The 20,042-nt window shown below is 36.7% G+C and overlaps 1 protein-coding gene across 4 annotated transcripts in view; it reads right to left on the bottom strand.

Moving 5' to 3' along the window:
* The window catches only part of DSC3 (desmocollin 3), a 43,066-nt gene that overhangs the window by 9,370 nt on the left and 13,654 nt on the right, over positions 1-20,042 (bottom strand). For all 4 annotated transcript variants that reach the window (XR_004345383.1, XM_032602681.1, XM_032602680.1 and 1 more), the window contains exons 5-14: positions 17,809-17,964; positions 15,976-16,120; positions 13,266-13,432; positions 10,546-10,680; positions 9,973-10,158; positions 6,701-6,960; positions 6,446-6,588; positions 5,310-5,534; positions 2,960-3,175; positions 476-597 (exon numbers count right to left, since the gene is read on the bottom strand). Coding sequence is in view for 3 of the 4 variants with exons in the window: in XM_032602681.1 (XP_032458572.1) it covers positions 476-597; positions 2,960-3,175; positions 5,310-5,534; positions 6,446-6,588; positions 6,701-6,960; positions 9,973-10,158; positions 10,546-10,680; positions 13,266-13,432; positions 15,976-16,120; positions 17,809-17,964 (1,755 nt within the window). In the remaining variant the exon portion in view is untranslated. The remainder of the gene's footprint in view (positions 1-475; positions 598-2,959; positions 3,176-5,309; positions 5,535-6,445; positions 6,589-6,700; positions 6,961-9,972; positions 10,159-10,545; positions 10,681-13,265; positions 13,433-15,975; positions 16,121-17,808; positions 17,965-20,042) is intronic.

The following is a 20,042-nucleotide window of genomic DNA, read 5'->3' as shown; positions in this document are numbered from 1 at the left end:
GGCAGTATTGTTCCAATCTGCCCCCCCAAACACACACTTTTTTGTAAACATATATCTTTTTGATATTTTTAGTTTATCTTGAGAACTTTCAGCAAGTCCTTCCTATTATAAATGGTCAAAGAGTTAAACAAACAATATCTGAAAATATACATTGTAGAGATCAGTCAAAAAGATTCTTCTTATAATAAATTCACAACATCAAATGTTTTAAACCATAACACTAGAGAGTAGAAAAAAGATAACTAAAACAATACATCTGGTTTAATAAATGCCCTATAAAAATATTTGAATATTGACAGATCACATATTTATGTCTACAGAATCTGATCAAATGAAAAATAGAAATTAACTCCTAAATTCTGAAATAACTTCATGAGGATGAGTTAAAGAAATTGTGGGAACTACTCAGAGATAAATAGCCGTATAAAAAAATTAATAAAATAAAATTCAAAATTTCAAAAAAAAAATTACTTACCACTTTATCATCTCCAGGTGCTTCTGTGTTTGAGATGATTAAGTTTTGCTGTGCCAAATCTTCAGGAAAACTTTTTTCATTTCTGGCACTAACAAGTCCACATACTACAGTTAGCAATATAGCTGAGTTAAAAACAAAAACAGAAATGTTTAACATGCACACAATAAAATACTCATCTTTTATTTCTTATTACCTAAGGTGCACAGGACGAAAACAAGTCACTGAGCATGGTGTCCCACAAATTACCCTGGCCCTTCTAAATGAACAGGCCATGATTTAGCTTAGATTTTAACATTTAAAGTGATTATATGTATATTTTGATACACATATCTTCAAGAGTTTGGATTCCACCCATCATTTAAGTATTTTGAATCATGAATTTTTAAAAAATCAATGACTTTTTTTTTTTTTTTTTTTTTTTGCGGTAAGCGGGCCTCTCACCACTGCAGCCTCTCCCGTTGCGGAGCACAGGCTCCGTGGGCCATGGCTCACGGGCCCAGCCGCTCCGCGGCACGTGGGATTCCCGCGGACTGGGGCACGAACCCGTGTCCCCTGCATCGGCAGGCGGACTCTCAAGCACTGCGCCACCAGGGAAGCCCCCATGACATTTTTTAAGACAAAGACTTTAAAGAGATTTACTGATTCCCAAAAGAATGGTTTGCCAATATGAAAAGATAACAAAGCAGACTTTTCTTCCCAGAATAGATTTATCTCCAAGTATCTTAAGTAAACTTACTTTGTATTTTGCCTATTCAGAATTTTCATTCTGCCTCGTAATTGTGGGAGGTTGAAATACATGATGATAAAGCTAACAGCAACAACAACTCTTTACAATGTTCTACAAGCCCCTATACCAAGGATTGCCAACCTACGGCCCCAAATCCAGCCCACCATGTTTTGTATGACTCATGAGCTGTGGTTTTTATATGTTTAAATGACTGGAAAAAATCAAAATAGTTTATTACACGGGAAAATTATATGAAATTCAAATTTTAGTGTCCATAAATAAAGTTCTAATGGAACACAGCCATGCCTGTGGTTTAAATGTTTTCTATGGCTGCTCTCTCGCTACAAGGGCAGATTTGATTGGTTACAAATGAAACCATATGGCCTGCAAAGTTTAAAATATATACTATCTTGCCGTTCACAGAAGAAGTGTACCAACCCTTACCAACTCTGTGTGGCCCCTTGTTACCTTTCTGGTTCCACTTCCTACACTCCTCTTCCCTCATCCTCTTCTCTACTCTCAGGCCACACTGGTCTCCCTGCCTTCCTTGATTTCTCAAGCATTCCCTCACTTTAGGGCCTTTGAACTGACTTTCTCCTCTGACTGAAAGCTCTTCCTTAAGTATTCTTGGCTGCCTCTTTCACCTTTTCCAAAAACCATCAATGATAACCTTCTCAGTTAGGCTGGCCCAACCATCTACTGAAAATTACTATCACTAGCACCCATCGCCCGCACTCACCCACACACACTTTACAGCACCAGAGACCCTAATTATCTGGCTCTATTTTTTTCCTCCACAGCATTTAATTTATTTATTACTTTACTGTCACAAGGCAGACTTTGTTTTGGCTTGTTTGCTTTTGTCTGCTTTGTTCATTGATGAATCCCAAGCACCTAGACAGTTCTGGTATATAGTAGGTGTTCAATATATATTTATTTTTTTGAGTTGATAAAAGATAATAAACACTTATTAGAAATGTACCATGCACTGTTTTAAGCTCTTCACATGCGTTAACTCAATGAATCTCCGGTGCTACCCCATAAAATAACCTACTACAATTATCCCTTTTTACAGATGAGGAAACTGAAGCACAGTGAAGTAACTTGCCCCAGGTCACATGTCTTACAAATAATAGAGCTAGGGTCCAAACCCAGACAGTCTGGTTCCAGAGTCTTACTCTTAACCACTAGTCCTATCACAGAATAAAGGAACAACAGCTAAAATAAGCTGAAGGATTGAATGGAAATGAAAAGAGAAGAAAAAATACGGCACCATTGGGAACTACATAACTGGTTAGGAGGAGGTTAATAGAATTTAATTAACCTGGTAGGATACACCCAAGAAGAGATATTGCTGTGATTTGAACACCTCCCATAAGTCTGTAGCTGAAATGAAAATGACATGACATGAAAGTGGCTTTTAGTGGACTTGCATATGGCAGAAGTTTTAGATTGTTTGATTTAGCCTTAAAAGAGGTAGTATGAGGACCAAGAAATAAAAGTTATACATTGACAGGTTTGGCAAAATCTAAGGCATTTTCAACAGTTCTGTCCAAGTATGAAATCTTTGATCTCAAAAAGGATTTTGCTGCTTTTCACAGAAAATATTCACTCAGAACTCAGAAAATAATACAAAAAGAATTTGTAAAGGGGACTCACACCTGACAGATAGCTGGACAAGATTTCTTTTTAAAGACCTTTTCCTGCACTCAGATATTTATTTTATATTTCAAAGTCAGGTAAGTAAAAGGACTTACAGAAAAGCAATGCTATACCCAGAAGTATAGCGAGGATCGCCCATTTGCCAAGTATCGCTCCTGCAGTCACGGAACATTGATCTGGATGAGTACAATCACAGAGGTTCACTCTCAAGGTTTTTGTTGCAGATTGACCTTCTCCATCTTTTACGGTAATGGAAATATCATATTCTTGAAATTTGGCATCTTTCCGATATGAAAGACGGGCAGCTGTATCTGAAAGAAAAGAATGATATTTTTAATGAACATTGATTCCTCCTCTAACATCTGTTCCACCACACCTATTTTTAAAGACACTATTCTCAAGGAACCACCTTCCATGTGAAAATGGATAAAAAAAGATGACGATCTTCAACCTTTTCAGGCACTAATATCACCAGATGTATGTTGCCCACTGTAACGTTTTAGAAGAGAGGCTTAAAGAAATAATTTGGCATTGGAGTGATCCAGCAGCCTTTCAGCAATATTTAGTATTCCCTTATTTCCTCCCTTATCTACAAGCTAATGATGCTAGATTGGCTCTTGACATACACTCCAAGCATTTCTCTAAAGTACCAGTTTATGGTACTCATAAAAAAATTAACACCAATAGTTACACACAAGAGATGTCTTAAGTTCATATTTTCTTATCCATTTATCTTCTGGTACCTGTCCACCATCTTTATGTATAAGGTAATTTCTCAAAGGGCAACTGACCCTTGGTATTTAACACTTCCCTGTGGAAGTAATCTCAATACCAGAAAACTAATTAACATCACCCAGGCTAGGTATAAGGCTTACAAAAACACAGACATATCTATAGCCTAACAATACAAGTTTTTACGAACAGTGATATTTCCCCAATGAACTTGCTACCTTATTTCAATGACCTTATTATCAACTGACCAAAAGCTCCACACACTTTCAATGGCAATTGCAATCGTTTGGGTTTTTCAATAAGTGAAATGACAAAATACCATAATGCACCTCCTGGAAGTGATCTGTAATTTCTAAGCCTTTCTTAAATGCGCTGTTAGAGCTGTTGAGAACTTCAAAGATTTCTGGCTACACCTCAGACACAAAGCTCCCCAGAGGAATGTGAATTACCACTAAGGTTTATTTGGAACTTTTCAGGATTATATTGTGGTTAAAGTAAAATCCTTCAAATCTCTCTCGTCCCTCAAGACCACAGGCTTATTCATTACCTCAAGACCAAGAGCCATATTCATGTCCATTCACTCGTACTAGTGCAGCAGCTGCTGACTTTCCCTGCTACTCAACTCTGCACTCTTCAAACTGCCCTCCTAACTGTTATCAGTGTCACTGTTTTTAAGACATAAACCTGGTACAGCATTGCCTTACTTGTACACTCTCAATGCGTACCTGCTGTCACCAACCATACAAAGGTCAGCCTCCTCAGCTAGTACATAAGGCCCTTCGTCACCACTCCCACCAAATCTCTCGGCATTCCTACTAAAACCTTCTAAACTCTCACAACCCTGATTTACTTATTGCCCTAGTATTTTCCTGATTTCATGCGTATTTGTTTATCAATTATTGATTAAACAAACATTTATTAAGCAGTTAGCGTCTACCAAGCACTGGGCTAGGTGCTGGAAATACACAGATGGGTTACAAATGTTCTGAGAAAGTCATGTATTAGAGCAGAAAGGTAAACAAATAAGAATACAACATGTAGATTACATGTAGATACAACAGGTAGATAGTAGGTGCTCCATAAATATTATGAATTAATATCAAGCTAAGAAGTGGGAAGGAGGTAGTCTAGGCAGAAGGAACAGCATATGCAAAAGTTGAATTGCATGAAAGGGCACAACATAGCAACAAAACAGCAGTGAACTATGGCTATAACATAGAAAACTGTACACCTCAGAAACCACTACTGTAGCAGTCTGCACTGCAGGCTTCAATGCCAGGCCTCTGTCCACAGCCCACCATGTTTCCTTCCAGAATGTTACAGAGTGTTTATCCCACATACCCAGATCTCTCATTTCCAGAGTGTGCTTACACTAAAATTTAAGCCTCCCACCTTCTGTTCTTTCCTCATCGCACAGTAGTTACTTCAAAAACACAGCAAGAACAGTTTGTTTTAATGATAAGTTGCTCAATATTTTAACAAGGATTTTTTGTCTTTGTTGTAAATGTAAATTCTGCCTTCATAAAAATTATGATTTTTTTTCATTTTATGTACAATATAAAACACAGGTCCCACACAATGTGTGCAAAAGTTAGTTAGCCTTCTAAAATATGTTCATGAGAATCCATTTTACATTATGCTTCAGGTGAGTAAAGCACTAAATCCATTCTCACTTATTTCAGAGCATATAAATCATTATTTTTGATGAAATACCATTAACTTTGGCAAGGGTCCATAGTCTGTTGATATTTGGAGAAGGTTTTGCCAAGCTGAAGTGAAATGGAGGGCCGTGGATGGGCTCATCAGGATCAACAGCTGAAATGTCAACATACTCCATCTTTGGTTTGCAAATTACTAGATAATTTTGAAGTATTTCTGGTGGATTATCATTCTTATCTTCAATTTTAACTGCAATGGTTCCAGTACATGATCTACCATCTAGGAAGAAAGGAAAAAAGTTTAGTGTAGTTCATAGACTTTTATAGTTTCTTAAGAAAAATAATCAACTAGATTCTACATATGATGTATGGGTTTTTTTTTTTAAATAAACTCTGATCATTAGAGAAAATGGTAAATAAGAAGGTAGATGGATAAATGAAACCTGTAGATCGCCTAAAATGAGTATGCTGTTGAAAGTATCAGATATAACTGGCCATAAAACTTTTACCAGAATTATTACCAGAAAGTAAAACTAAATGTCTGAATTTCAAACTCTCTATTTCCTTGGGTTTCTTTTGGTCCAGATGTTAAGGAACAGTAAAGTGACTACAGAAAAGTTACTCTAATCCTGGTACACATTTAAACCACCTAGGGAGATTTTAAAAAATATACGATGCCCAGGCTCCCCAACCAGGGATTCTGATTCAGTTGGTCTGAGGTAGTGTCTACACCTTGATATTTTTTTAAATGTCCCAAATTATTTTAATACGTAGCCAGGGTTGAGAAACTCTGGGTTACTTTAAGGAACAGAATTCAAGGAAAGAATTATTTTGACTTAATAGTCAGCTGAGCTATTTAACAGCTCAATTTAAAATGATGTAAAGAGATCTAGAAGAGTCTGGTGAGACCATTTCATCTAGTCCTAGACTTAAGTTTCATCTCTGTCCTCTGACATAGAGATCTATAGGCATTTAAGATGCTGCCATGCTAGGGATATAAAGATAAATAAGGCATGGTTTCATGTCACCAAGCAGTTTCACCTTGTTTGATGATTAAGATAAATAGAAACAATCTTTAAAGTAATTTCTAAGAATTCTATATACTTAGCACAAGGATAATTCTGCACAAGAATAAATGAAGTTTATTCTCTAATTCTTTAATAACATACCAGATGAAAGCTGGTGTCTTACCTTTATCTATTGCCAGGACTGTAACATTATACAAGGCACTTATGGGAGTTACAGCCTCCCTGTCTAAGATTTTGGAAGTTTTGAATGAGCCCGAAATTTCATTAATGGTGATCCACCCTTTCGGGTCATGCAATAATTTGTACCTGTTAATAAAAAGTAAAAATAGTTTTTAGCACTATAAAATGTATTAAAATATATTACTGTCTCAATTATTACAAATACATAATTAGTATGTGGTTATACATTACTTTGTACCTTAAACCACTGCTACTTCTAGTTTCAGGGTCATATGCCTCATATCCATTGATCTTTGAACCCACTGGGGAGTTTTCTTTAATCTGTACATATTGGACTGCAGGTCTGCATTCAGGCCCTTCGTCCTGATCCTTCACATCAACTGTGACCACGGCTCTGTTCATGTTTGCCATTCTGAGTGTCACATCTCCAGTAAATGGAGCTTCATTGCCTACTTCAATTTCCAGGATCACTTGACGGTTTTCTTCATAATTCAGTGGCTTTAAAAAAAGGACAAGTATATGGACATCAGTGTAAAATACATTTGGTATTTCAAATAGCAAGTGATCTTTTGTCGATATGAACAGTGCTACATAAATTCTGTGCTCTCACTTAGCCAATATTGACTTTTATCCTTTGCTAAAGAGAGAGGTGATTCTTCACTAAGCCTTTAGCAAGAGTGGTCAGAAAGTTTCTGCAGGTGGTTTTATGGAGTTGTGGGAAAGCAATTCCTAAAATATTTTTATAGCTCATTCTTACTAAGGAAAATTATTCTGAACCTGAAGATAATGCAAAAACATGACCGTGTTCTTCTGGCCTTATTTAGAAGACCGGCCTAAGGGTCATCTGACTCTCGGAGAAGGTTCAACTTACTATTTACCACTGATGAGGGCCCAGACATTTTACAGCTCTTATAAAACTAGATGTTGACTTAAAGCTGAAATGGTGCAGTGATTTTATTTTCTCTCTGATAGAAATGGTATTTCAAATGCATGTTTTAATTGTCCTCTAAGGCATATAACTAAGCAATCTTTATTTCAGCTTTTCCTTTTATCAAAATCCATACAGCTTCTCATTTCTTCTAGGAAGCTGCTTTGGCTTTTTGCTGAGTCCCTCACTGATGAGTTAAGTAAACTTTTTACCCATGCTAACTATTTTTATGAAAATTTTATTTTTGACAATTTGAGAATTATACTTTGGCATTGTTTGTAGTTTATCCAATGAAACTGTCACAGTGAAGAATGCAGAGGGATAAGAAAAATATAATGTGCTATTGGCACTATTATTATCGTCATCCCCATTTTAGAGAGCAGGAAAGTGAAGAAGAGGAAATAAACTGGGTTTCTCAAAGCCAAAAGAAACCCATTCGAGCTGGAGTTTCAAGCCAGGTAGTCTGGTATGAGTCCATTTTCCTAACCACCACACCATAATCCTTCTGCTTAATTGACTCACCAGCCTCTAAAATCTTCTAAATCAATTCTTTGGTTACAATTGATTTTTATACAGCAAACAAGCCAAATCCATAAAACAGTATTTTACACTGTACTGAAAAGCTAACGCACTTTTTCTTTCATTCTCTTTCTGCTTCTCAAAATAATCACTGGCTGAACATTGAACAAAATCAAAACTGATGAGTAAAATTTTGGGTTTAAGCCTTTCTCCACATCTCCACATCTAGGCATTATCGAGCTGAGATACTGATACCACAAGTCCAATAAGAAGTCAAGAAAAGTTCTGAACCTTAGAATCTACAAAACGTATGTGAAATTCTTTTTGATTCTTTTATTAATATCCCAGAAACTGGAGCGCCAAGAAAGAAAAGGATTAATGTCTGTTTATTTGCCGCTAATGAACACTACCTCACAAATTGCTCGTATTGCTATGATCAGGCTGAGAGTCTGCTAGCAATGAGAAATGGATGGAAATTTAGAAAACAGCTGCTGCCCTAGAAGAGGTGCAGTTATTCAATCTAGAGTTACTTGCTAAAAGCCCTAGAGATTTTTAATGCAATCTTTTAAGGCTTAAACTGGATATTGCTGTAGTAGCTTAAAACTCGGCAAGATTTAGAAATCTGGTGGGATGAAATCAATGATTAATGAAAAAATATGAATTCTCTTCAACCATAGGATACCTTCTTGTTTCATCAACTGAAAAAAAATTGTCCAAAAATATCCCATATCTGCACTAAGATGCTAACAATTCCCTAGAAAATGTATTGTTGTGAAGATGGATGTGAGGGCTTTCCGCGTTGAGAATGACCAAGAACTGTCTTCCTCACTCAAGCTCTGATGCACTGCTGCTGTTGCTGAAATGCAGAGAAAATACTAAGATGGAAAGATTACCCAGGACACCCAGCTAAAGACTGAATTAGCTCATACTCTACAGTTTCAAAAAAGTTATCTATTATGGAAAATTATAACACTATTCCCAAGAACATGATGTGACTTCTAAAAATATAATACTAATATCCTATAGTTTACCAAGTGCTCTCATTTTCATTATCATATTTGAACAGCTACTAGGAAGGCAGAGAGAAATATTATTTATATTTTACAGATAATACAGAGGCTAATTTTCCAAGATCACAGAGCTATGCAAAGCAATTTAACACAGGGCTTAAGAGCAGATAACCTGGAATCAAAGAAACATAGACTCAAATCCTCTCTCTACTACATCTGAGCTGTGTCACTTTGGGTAGGTTTCTTAATGTCTCTGAGACTAAGTTTTCTCTTCTGTACAATTGTTATAAGAATGACATTTAACATTAGCGCACACAGTAAGTGCTGCTTTACACTACAGGACAATTTTCTTTCTTTTTCTGGGTAAGGAATATAAAACCAAGAGTCCTTCCCAAAAGAGCCTTTTCTGCCCTTATAACCTGGACCCTAGAACGTAACAGTACTACCAAAAATACAACATATAGAACAAAGAATACGTTCATTCAGTGCTGTTTGATGTAATACTATATTTCATCCTCAATATTACCTTTAAGAAGTTCAGATACAACCAGTCATATATTCAAGAGAGAGAGAGACACAGAGAGAAGAATATGAGCCTCTAAATTATATCATGTAAAGAATAGTTAGAGGAATTGGGAATATTTATCCTAGAGAAGGTAAATCTCAAATAGACATCACAGCCTTTTCAAAGGATTATACCTGTTTTGTATAACATTAGAGATAAAACCTGGTCCAAAGACACGGGTTACAAGGAGAATAATTTAGGCACAGTAAAAGTAAGGCCTTCTGAGAATTAGAGTTCTCCAGATATGGAATAAGCTGCCAATGGATACACAGAGATTCTTACGATCGAGACTGTTCAAGCATAAGCTAGATGCCTAATAGCTGGTAACAAATTATAGAAGAAAGGCAGCATTAAAGCAGAACAAGTGAACTAAATAGATTAAGTTCTCTTCCAACTTGTAAAGTCTATGATCTGAAACTACTTAGTTGATTAAACCATTAGTTGATTAAAACTTAACTTGCCAAATTGTCTATTACTCATTACTTTACCTTTACAACACAGAGAACACCTTCATTAGTTTCTTTGTCTGTACTGATTTTGAAATGTCCATTTTCATTGCCCTTTAAAATAGTAAAATTGGCTCTCCAACTGGCAGTGTTAATTAAATCCATATCTTCTATAGGCATTCGTAAGATTTCCACATCGAACGTATTTTCCTCTACTGATGCTTCATACTGAAACAGAGAAAGCTCATTAAAGACTTACTTTATAAAGGAAACTTTTACAAAGAAAGTAAAATGTTTCTTCCACTCCAAAAGTACTTGTTCTTACAGCTTTTGCCTAGATTATTTTAAAACATGAATCACAAAAGCACTGTTTTACTAAGGGTTATCTTTTAAATGAATGAAGAACTTTGTTACAAATAAAAGACTAATGCTATGGTCTTTAACAAAAGGGAGAGAATATAAATACTATTATGAATAAATAAAAGATATTTATACGTCAGGTATTTCATTTTATTGATAAAATAAACATGCATACTTCAAAGTATGATAAATATTTTATTAATTCAGATTAAATAAAGATAACAATAGAGATCAATTTTGATATTATCTACTTACAGCATTTTGTCTGAAACTGGGTAGATTGTCATTTGAATCTTTTACTGTTATGATGCAAGTTGCTGTATTCATCAATCCAAAAAATTGACCATTCATGTCTTGCACTTTCATTATCAATGAGTACTTGTCTACAACCTGAAAACAAAGCAAATATTTAATTAGCTTTGAAAACCTTGTTTAGATTTATAAAGGAAACCTCAGTTGTTCACACTTGATTGGTGTGTATCCATGCTTTTATTTGATTTCCCTATTTGTATATACCCAAAGACATGGTAGACAGGAATAAAGCTGAAAAGGTAAGCAGAAATTCAATTACAAGATCCAGAGTAAGAACGTAGACTTCTGCTTAAGCAGCAGGTAATGGGAAAGGTTTTATGGGAGTCATAGTGGGAGCACAAAATAGAAACAGTTGAGTTTGAGAAAGAATATATTTAAAAGAAGGTCGAGCACAATTTGGAGTAAGCTGAGCTGAGATTCAAAGAAACCAGTTAAAGGCTCCTGAAATAGTACAAAGCTGGGGCATTAGCAATGAGGACAAAAGGAAAGAAAGTGAGGAAAGTTATCTGTAAGTCAGAATGGAGTTGGACTTAAGAACAGATGGTATGCACAAGCTACGAGAGAAAGAGGGGGTGGAGGATGCTGCTCAGGTGTACTACCTGGATAACAGGCACACAGAAGTATCACCAACCAATACAGGAAGACAGCGGTTCTCTGAGGAAGTGAACACTGGCAAGGTTGGCAAGGAGAGGCGAAAAAACTGAGTTTCGTCTGGTGGATACTGAATTTTACGTTCCTATGGGAAATCTAAGGAGAAAGGTCTAGAAGACAGCTGGATAGATGGCCCTATACTTCAGGGGAGTTCAAGGCCAGAAACACCAATCTGGGAGTCAGCAGTATGTAGATAGTGGTTGAGATTATGGCAAGAATCTGATTTCCTGGGAGAGGTTAAAGGATGAGAAGAGCTGAGGATATAAGGAACAACAGCATTTCAAGCAGGAGGGAAGTAAGAAGACGAAGCAAAGGACAGACACTCAAAACAAAAGATCAGAGAAGCAGGAGGAAAACCAGAAATCCAAGAGAAGAGAGGGTTTTAATAATTGCCAGCACTAGAGAGAGTTTTACTGATTAACCTTTGGATTAGGCAATTAGGTGGTCACTGTTGACTTCTGCGAATGGAGTTTGCAAATGGTGTGTTGATGATGAAATGGAGTCCCTGGTCTGTGACACAATCACCTCTGTTGCCTTTCCTTCTATTTTACTCTTCTTTAGCCACTCCACTCCTTTTGTTCTTCTTCATTTTCTATTTCCCTCTCTCCCTTCCTTGGTCTTTATTTTATTCATCCTTCTTTCACGGTGGAAACCAACATTCCCACCCCGAAACGCTCCTTCCACAGGCTCCAGCACTCTCTGAGACCCTGCTTTTTCTTCTTCTAAATGCAGTTTCTCTAGCTCCCTTGTTCATTTCTTTACTTCCTGTATTGTCCCCTACAACATACCTCATGGTTGTTCCCCACAAAATCCCATTAAATTTTTTTTGATCAAGCAAGCATATCTGGATTTGACCCCAAATCTGTATCTTACAAGCTGTGTAACCTTAACTTATTTAATTTCTCTAAGCCTCATTTGTCAATATTGAAAAATTAGGAAAAATCCTTGTTTTCACTTGATTACCATATCATCTCTAAATATTCCACAGATTCAAAACACATTCATATTGTTCCCTTCAAACTTTCCCATTTATTATGGCCATTATATATTTTATCACATAGCATGTCCTGACCCCACAAAAATAAAAATAATAATAAATAAAACCTTTGTACTCTTTTTTATTCTTTTTTATATGTTCTCACCACCTCTCCCTTTTACTCTGACATCAAATCCTGCTGATTTCTTCTTTATAATATCTCTCCCAGTCATATTGATCCTTCCATTTATGTTACTCTAGTTTTAGTGGGAACCACTGAAGTGTTCTAATAAAGCTACTTTGTACATATGAAATTGATTGATCTGCCTCAGTCAATAATGCAAGACTCTGAGTTAAATATGGGCTGATGAAATGGACAAGAGCAAGATCAGAAGATTCAGTGCAGTAATCTGACCTGGGCAAGTCAATCAATCCTTCTGTCACCTTTCTCCCCTATAGATTGGATATAACCTCTATCTAATCAAACAAGGAAATTATAAAGATGAGATCAAATTATGCATAAAGAATTTGAACATCAAGTGCTATACATGTAAAAATATGCTATTACTATCATCCAAATAGTGTTACAGATTTTTAATAATCTATCAACTTTATCTCAACTAATCCTTTCCTGATTAAAAGTACATATCTATAATAACTGGATAGGGATCAGGGTATAATCTATACCCATGGAACAAGCAACACTAATTGTCCTACATGAGAATTGAGCTGGAACCAACTAGCCATACACAAGAAATAAAGTACTATTCAATAATATCAACATTCATAGCAATATCTTTTTTTCTCACCCCTTCTGAACACCAGTTGATCTTTATTTCTATTCCTCATGGTTTCTCTTACATAAGGAAATAGAAATAATATAAAAACAGGTAACATAGCCAGGAATTCTTATTGTCTTATGCCTAAATAAAACAAAATGAGAAACTCCTAATCCACAGGATAGCAAATTATAGTAAATTGGGGGTGGTGGGTTCAACCCCAAGTAAAATGATAATCTACGGATTGTGAAAGCTACCTCTCTGTCCAAATAATGAGAGACTGTTGTGATTACACCTGTGCTGGGATGCACAGAAAAGATCCCAGGTTTTCCTGGCGTCTGCTCCAAAATGCTATACATCAGGCGCGTATGCATCGTGTCTGGTTCATCTCTGTCTGTGGCATAAATCACTCCCACTGTAGTACCTACATGTTTAAAAAAAGAGTCTTTACTTTCCAGAATTGCAAAATATGTTTAGGCATATCTACACTTCTCAAATTCTAACAGTGATGGTGGAAACCTCATTTACGATGTATTTCTTACCAGAGATATTCCATCTTTACATAGTACTGATGAAGATGACTTCAAATTTATAATATGAAACACTCTGATGCTGAGAATCAAGGCATACTCTTACTTTGCCCACAGCTTAAACTGTTTGATAGTAAATTTATTAAAAACTTATTTAAATGGCATCCAAGAATAATTTCAACACATATTCCCACATACTGCAATAACTAACCTAGCTGGAGAGAGAAACCATGTCTCCTAAGCAATCAGATTTTTTTAAATCAAAGTTTTGATTAATAACTAAATCAAGGCTGACTTGGGTTATAACTGGATAGATGATGAAGTTGACCTTTCACATCTCAGTCTCTTTTCTATTCTATTTTTTGCTAGTTCTTGATTTGCCTCCTTCTCTTTCACCAGATTTGTATCCAAACCTCACTGCCCCCAGCCCCACTTAATCTTATTTCATACTATTTACCATTCAGGGAGAATTTAAGTTAACTGTTTCTGCAGTTAGAGCTATTAGTATTTTTCATCAGTATGCAAAGTAAGAATATTGCTCTGATAAAGGACTTCAGGTATCAAAGAGTACATACAGGTGGTATTTTTATAGTCTAAGGATAGTGTTCCAATGCCCATGAAATTATAATACATAGAACCACTTTGCCTATAGCCCTGTATGTGAGGTTGGCCTGAGGAACAATACATAGACACATACAATCATATACATATATATATGTATATATATATATATATATATATATTCATTGAAATTTTATATTTGAGGGAAATAAAAGCCAAGTAAAACTATTAATGCAAGGAAGTATTAGTTTTAAATAATTTTGTCATTATATCCTTAAACTTTATATTTGTGTGTATATGTGAGCTTAAGTATATATATATGTATACATAGATATAGATATAAATTTGTAGAGAATGTCCAAATACATACTTAAAAGTAACAAAAAGATTTCTGCAGTGGATCAATATGAAGACATGAAGTAATAATCTTATTATTATAAGAAAATAAATTATCTTTTCATAGAAAACTGTTTATATAATCTTTATAAGACATACATTTTCTTCCTGCAATTTCATTGACAGTCAGGAAGACATAAACACTATTTTAATTCTCTGGATACAGAACTCCTTTACTTATTACATAAAACCTTCCTAAGATCTTGACTTGAAAATTCTTTTCCATGAGTGCTATATTTCACTATTCATTGAGCACCCTTTGCCCAAACCCTCTGTGTGTGAGTTAAGGCAAACTCAGAGAACACCTTCAGAGTAGCACAGCCTTAACAGGGCTGAACCTACTGGTGTGATATGCTTAAAGTATTCTGGGTGCATCTGGGCATCAAAGTGTTTGCCCTAGATCCTTCTCTGTTACTACCAAAGAGAACAGAATGTTCAACGAAGAGTCTAAAACCAATCATCCCTCTTTGAAAATAGAAAAATGTAAGAGTCATAGACTTGTGAGGTTAAAAACATTATAAGTCATCAAACATAATTAACTCATTTTATAGATCAGAGAACTCAAAGGAACTTCCATTAGTTTGCACAGTGAAATAATAACAGACCCTGAATCAAAAACTAGGTTTCCTAAACTCCAAAGCAACAATAATTTTTTTAATTGCACCATGTGAGTAATAAAGAGGTTAACATCTGTGACATCAAATTATCAAACTAAAATATAAAAGGAAAGAGCAGTTACAACAATCCACTGAAGATCTAAGTAACTCCTAGAAACTTTAATAAGCAAGTTAGCTAATCCTCTATGGTTGAGTTCACTTCCTTTCAACTTTATTGTGAGTGGTTATTCTCCATATTGCAAGTCTCAGAAGACATTAAGAATGCCACATTTAAGGGCCTATTGAAGTGAAACACTTTGGTTTTCCACATGTGAGAGCAAGTGTTTAGGATGGAGAACACACAATGCAAGTTTCTCTAAAGTTATTCCTGTATTCACTCTAAATTGGAAGTAGTAAAGTAGTAGTTTAAAGAGAAGAGACAATATGGATAAGAGCTTAAAAAATTGTATCCTCAGTGGATATCATTCAACACCTTCCTAAATAAAACCTAATAAAACTATCTACATTGATTTTAGTTTTATCGTACATTCTACCCTGCATGTCCTCCCTTGGAGCTAGGAATAATGATAAACCCACATAATAATAAGATGAAATAAAGTATATAAGCCAAATATGGTACAAAGCTTGAATAACTGTTATCTGCCTTTATAATTCATTGGTATCATACCAACAACACTACAAACTCCTATAATACCTTGTAAATTACACATTGATTCGATTTGATAGGATTAAATGTATTCTGGTAAGTAGCTGTTGGTCCAGTGTCATCTCAGGATGATCTGGCTTTGAGTAAAAACTCAACCTCTCAAACAAAGTATATAAACATTTAACATAGCACATTTTACTCCTAAAAGTTGTCTTACCAATTCTACTGCTTTCTGGAACTTCAAAATTATAAATTGCTTCTGTGAAAACAGGGTAGTTGTCGTTTTCATCCTCCACTCTGATGGGCAGTGGAAGAGGTAAGTCTGCTGTATACCCATCTGCAGTTGACGCATGGGCAATCAGCTGTAAAACAGTGAAAAGCAAGTTCAACAGTCCATTATAAAAGATTCCAGCATGCAAGAATACTATGCTTTATCTACTACCTCCTCTGCAAATCTTTTCAATAATAAATCACTTCAAAAATTCCTATTCAATGCTTCTTTAGTTATCAAACACAGAAAGACTTTAACTACAGTTAAAAGTATCCAATGTTTGGTAGAAGTGCCTACACTTCAAATAAAACCTAGGTCAGAGTACAGAGAATCAGAGACTACTCAGGTCATGAGACTAAGGAATTAAATGTGAATATGGAGACGTGGATTACAGTCCTTATTCTCCCCATAATCATAAAATTGTATTGGGAAGAACAGTTAACCTCCCTGCAATGGGGAAAATCCTGACTATATCATCTAAATGAGTCCCAACTTTGTCACTACTGAGCCCCTTTATTGTTTAACCTCATAGACCACATATTTGTAAGAGGTTTTCTAACAAAATACATTTAACAGTTTCCACATTACTAATTAATCAAAAGCAATGTAATGTCAAATAGAACTTATTTCTTTTTTTCATTTTTAAATGATTTTTTAATATAAACAATTTTTCCATAAAGGTGCACTATTTCAATTATAAAAGAAACATCCTTATCATGATAAATTTAAAAATTCTGTAAGGTACAAAAGAAGAAAAGAAAAATCCATGACCTACTACCCAGAGATAAGTACTGTTCACATTTGATGTATTCCTTCAGTCCCTTCTGTGTATATATTTATACACAAAAATTGAGATCATACTACTGTAAGCTTATATCCTTTTTCTCCAAAAAGCAAACAAACGACTTTATGCTGTAACCATTTCCCAAAGCCCTTAAACATGCTTTGAAAATGGGATTTATTGGCAGTCTAATAATCTACCACATAGACATACTGTATTTAACTAGACCCCTATCGGTGGACAAATAGAACGTATTTCTATTCAGCATGTGATTACAACACTGAGTTGAAATTTTTCCAGCCAAGAGCAAAGAAATGTCATGTGGTGAACATCAGTCAAGTTTACTTACCCAGCATCTCTTCCCTCTTCTTTTAGGAAGAGAATCCCTCTTTCCTATGGGGAATCGGTCCCCCTGTACCACATGACCCCAGAGCATTGACCATATTACACTGAAAATTGTCTGAATGATTCCCCATTGATGTAAGTTCATCCACATCAGAATGCTGGCTTATTATGCCTTGTTTGGACTTGGTCTCCCAGTTTTGCTTCCTTATATACTTCTCGGATATCATCAGATAATTAGACAGGTGGAACAAAGACCAAAAAAGGAAAAACAAAAAACACAGAGCAGAAGAGGGACACTGGAAGAGGACCCTTCCAGTCAACTGTGGCCCTGTCTCGGAGAGAGGAGAAAGTACCACGACCAGAGAGAGAAAGAGAATCTCATAAGCAAAACCAACTCCTGCAAATTTGCTGGAATTTTACATCCAAATACAATTAAATTTCTTGCCTTCATTTGAGGCTTACCTAATACAAGTTGAGATAAAGAGCAGACCAAGTATTCCATAATATTACACAATCTATTTCCTTTGTCTTTCAGATGCCCTCTAAGAAGAAGTTCAGAAGACAGGAAAGAGTAGATGCGCTATCAGAAGTTTAGTTTAAACTATGATTATAGTTTAATCATTTAAAGTTATGTGTATCAATAAAAGTCCTACATCAAAAACATCATATTCTTCACGATCCACAGGCCGGGTACAATACAGATTTCCAGTGTCTCTTTCTATGAAAAACAGATTTAAAGGTTCTTGGTCAACTCCACGCCCACTTATTGAGTAGAAGACGGTATAGTTCTGTGCCGCGTCAGACTGAACCTAAGAGGAAAAGCATATGTAAAAAATTTTTCATGAAAATGCTATTTTTAAATACAACTTATATGTTTATATATTTTTTTATTTTAAAGAGATGACTTTAATAATATAATACTCACCTTTGTCACTTCATCAACATGCAAAATGGTAATGAACAATGGTAATTTGGCAAAAGATTTTTTTAAACTGCTCAAATTTAATGAAAACAATGTTCAACATAAATAGTAGCCAAAGACAACCTCATATTAAGGCACAGTTTCCCATCTAGTGATTTGGCAAAGGTAGAAAAAAGCAATAACACCCACTGTGGACAGGGGTGAGGTAAACAGGGATTCTCATATACTGTTGAAAGGAATGCCAGTTGTAATGTTCCTTAGGGAGGGGAATTAACAAAAATTAAAAGAATGAGAATAAATAGGGAAGACTCTTCCTGGCAGAGGAAACAGGAAGTGCAAAACAACCAGACCAGGGTCGTTCCTGGAGTGTTCAAGGAGCAAGGAGGCCACTGTGGTTGGAATAGACAGAACTATGGGAAAAGGAAGTCGGAGAGGAGGACAAATGCAGAAATAGGGCCACGGCATGTAAGAGATTCCAAGGATGCTGACTTCTGCTTGGAGTCAGATGGGGAGCCAATGGAGAATTTAGACAAGAGTAGTATCTGATTTATATTTTAGAAGGAGAATTCTTGGTGTTCTGTTAAGATTAGACTTGGGTGGGCAGGTAAAGGAAGAAGCAGGAAGGCCATTTAGAAAGTTACTGCAAGAATTCAGGGGAGAGAGAACTGTTTGTTAGACCAGCGTGGTAGCAATAGGGGTTGTGAGAAGTGGTTAGATTCTGGATATAATTTGAAGATACAGCCAACAGAATGTGCCAGTTGGTTGGCTGCATGGTGTGAAGACAGAAGTCAGGGATGACACTATGTCAGTGGGTGCAAGTATCCCCTGATGTCTATTCTGCCTATCTTCCTTAGTATTAGAATTTACAGTTGAGCACAAGGTTGCCTGGAAGAAAGACTTTTCTCAGTCTCCCTTGCAATTAGGTATGACCACACAAAAAGGTCAGGTCAATAGGGTGTGTGGGGCTTCCCTGGTGGCACAGTGGTTGAGAGTCCGCCGGCCGATGCAGGGGATGGGGGTTCATGCCCCGGTCCGGGAAGGTCCCACATGCCGCGGAGCGGCTGGGCCCGTGAACCATGGCCGCTGAGCCTGCGCGTCCGGAGCCTGTGCTCCACAACGGGAGAGGGCACAGCACTGAGAGGCCCGCATACCGGAAAAAAAAAAAAAATAGGGTGTGTGCAAAAATAATACCTGCAGGGGCTTCCCTGGTGGCGCAGTGGTTGAGAGTCCGCGTGCCGATGCAGGGGACACGGGTTCGTGCCCTGGTGTGGGAAGATCCCACATGCCACGGAGCGGCTAGGCCCGTGAGCCATGGCCGCTGAGCCTGCGCGTCCGGAGCCTGTGCTCCGCAACGGGAGAGGCCACAACAGTGAGAAGCCCGCGTACCGCAAAATAATAATAATAATAATAATAATACATGCAGGATCCAGACTGTACTCTAGAAAGTGGAGGAGTGTGTTCCCTCAATGGGACACAGTGATGAGCCATCTTCAACCTGGAAGGATGGCCAAGCTTAAAACGGAAAGAATCCTGGGCCCCTGGTGATTTCTCAAATTAGAACCTCTTTACCAGATCACAGGTTGACATGAAAGGACTAAATCTCTGTCATGCTTTAGCCACTATGATTTGAGATCTTGGTAAAATGTGGCTATATCCTTATCCTATTATAATACAGGAATTAAAATTTTAACTATAAAGAATGGATGGATATGGTAAATTGGGGCTCAACATCGATTTCACCTCCTTCTACTGTGTCCTCTCATAGTGTAGATATTAGAAAGATTCAGATAAAAACAAACCAAAAGGGCTTCCCTGGTGGTGCAGTGATTGAGAGTCCGCCTGCCGATGCAGGGGACACGGGTTCGTGCCCCGGTCCGGGAAGATCCCACATGCTGCGGAGCGGCTGGGCCCGTGAGCCATGGCCGCTGAGCCTGCGCGTCCAGAGCCTGTGCTCCGCAAAAAAAA

The sequence above is a fragment of the Phocoena sinus genome, chromosome 14 (assembly GCF_008692025.1).
Source record: "Phocoena sinus isolate mPhoSin1 chromosome 14, mPhoSin1.pri, whole genome shotgun sequence".
Lineage (NCBI taxonomy): Eukaryota > Metazoa > Chordata > Mammalia > Artiodactyla > Phocoenidae > Phocoena > Phocoena sinus.
Note: the sequence above shows the minus strand (reverse complement) of the source record. Positions and strands in the feature narration are given on the sequence as shown.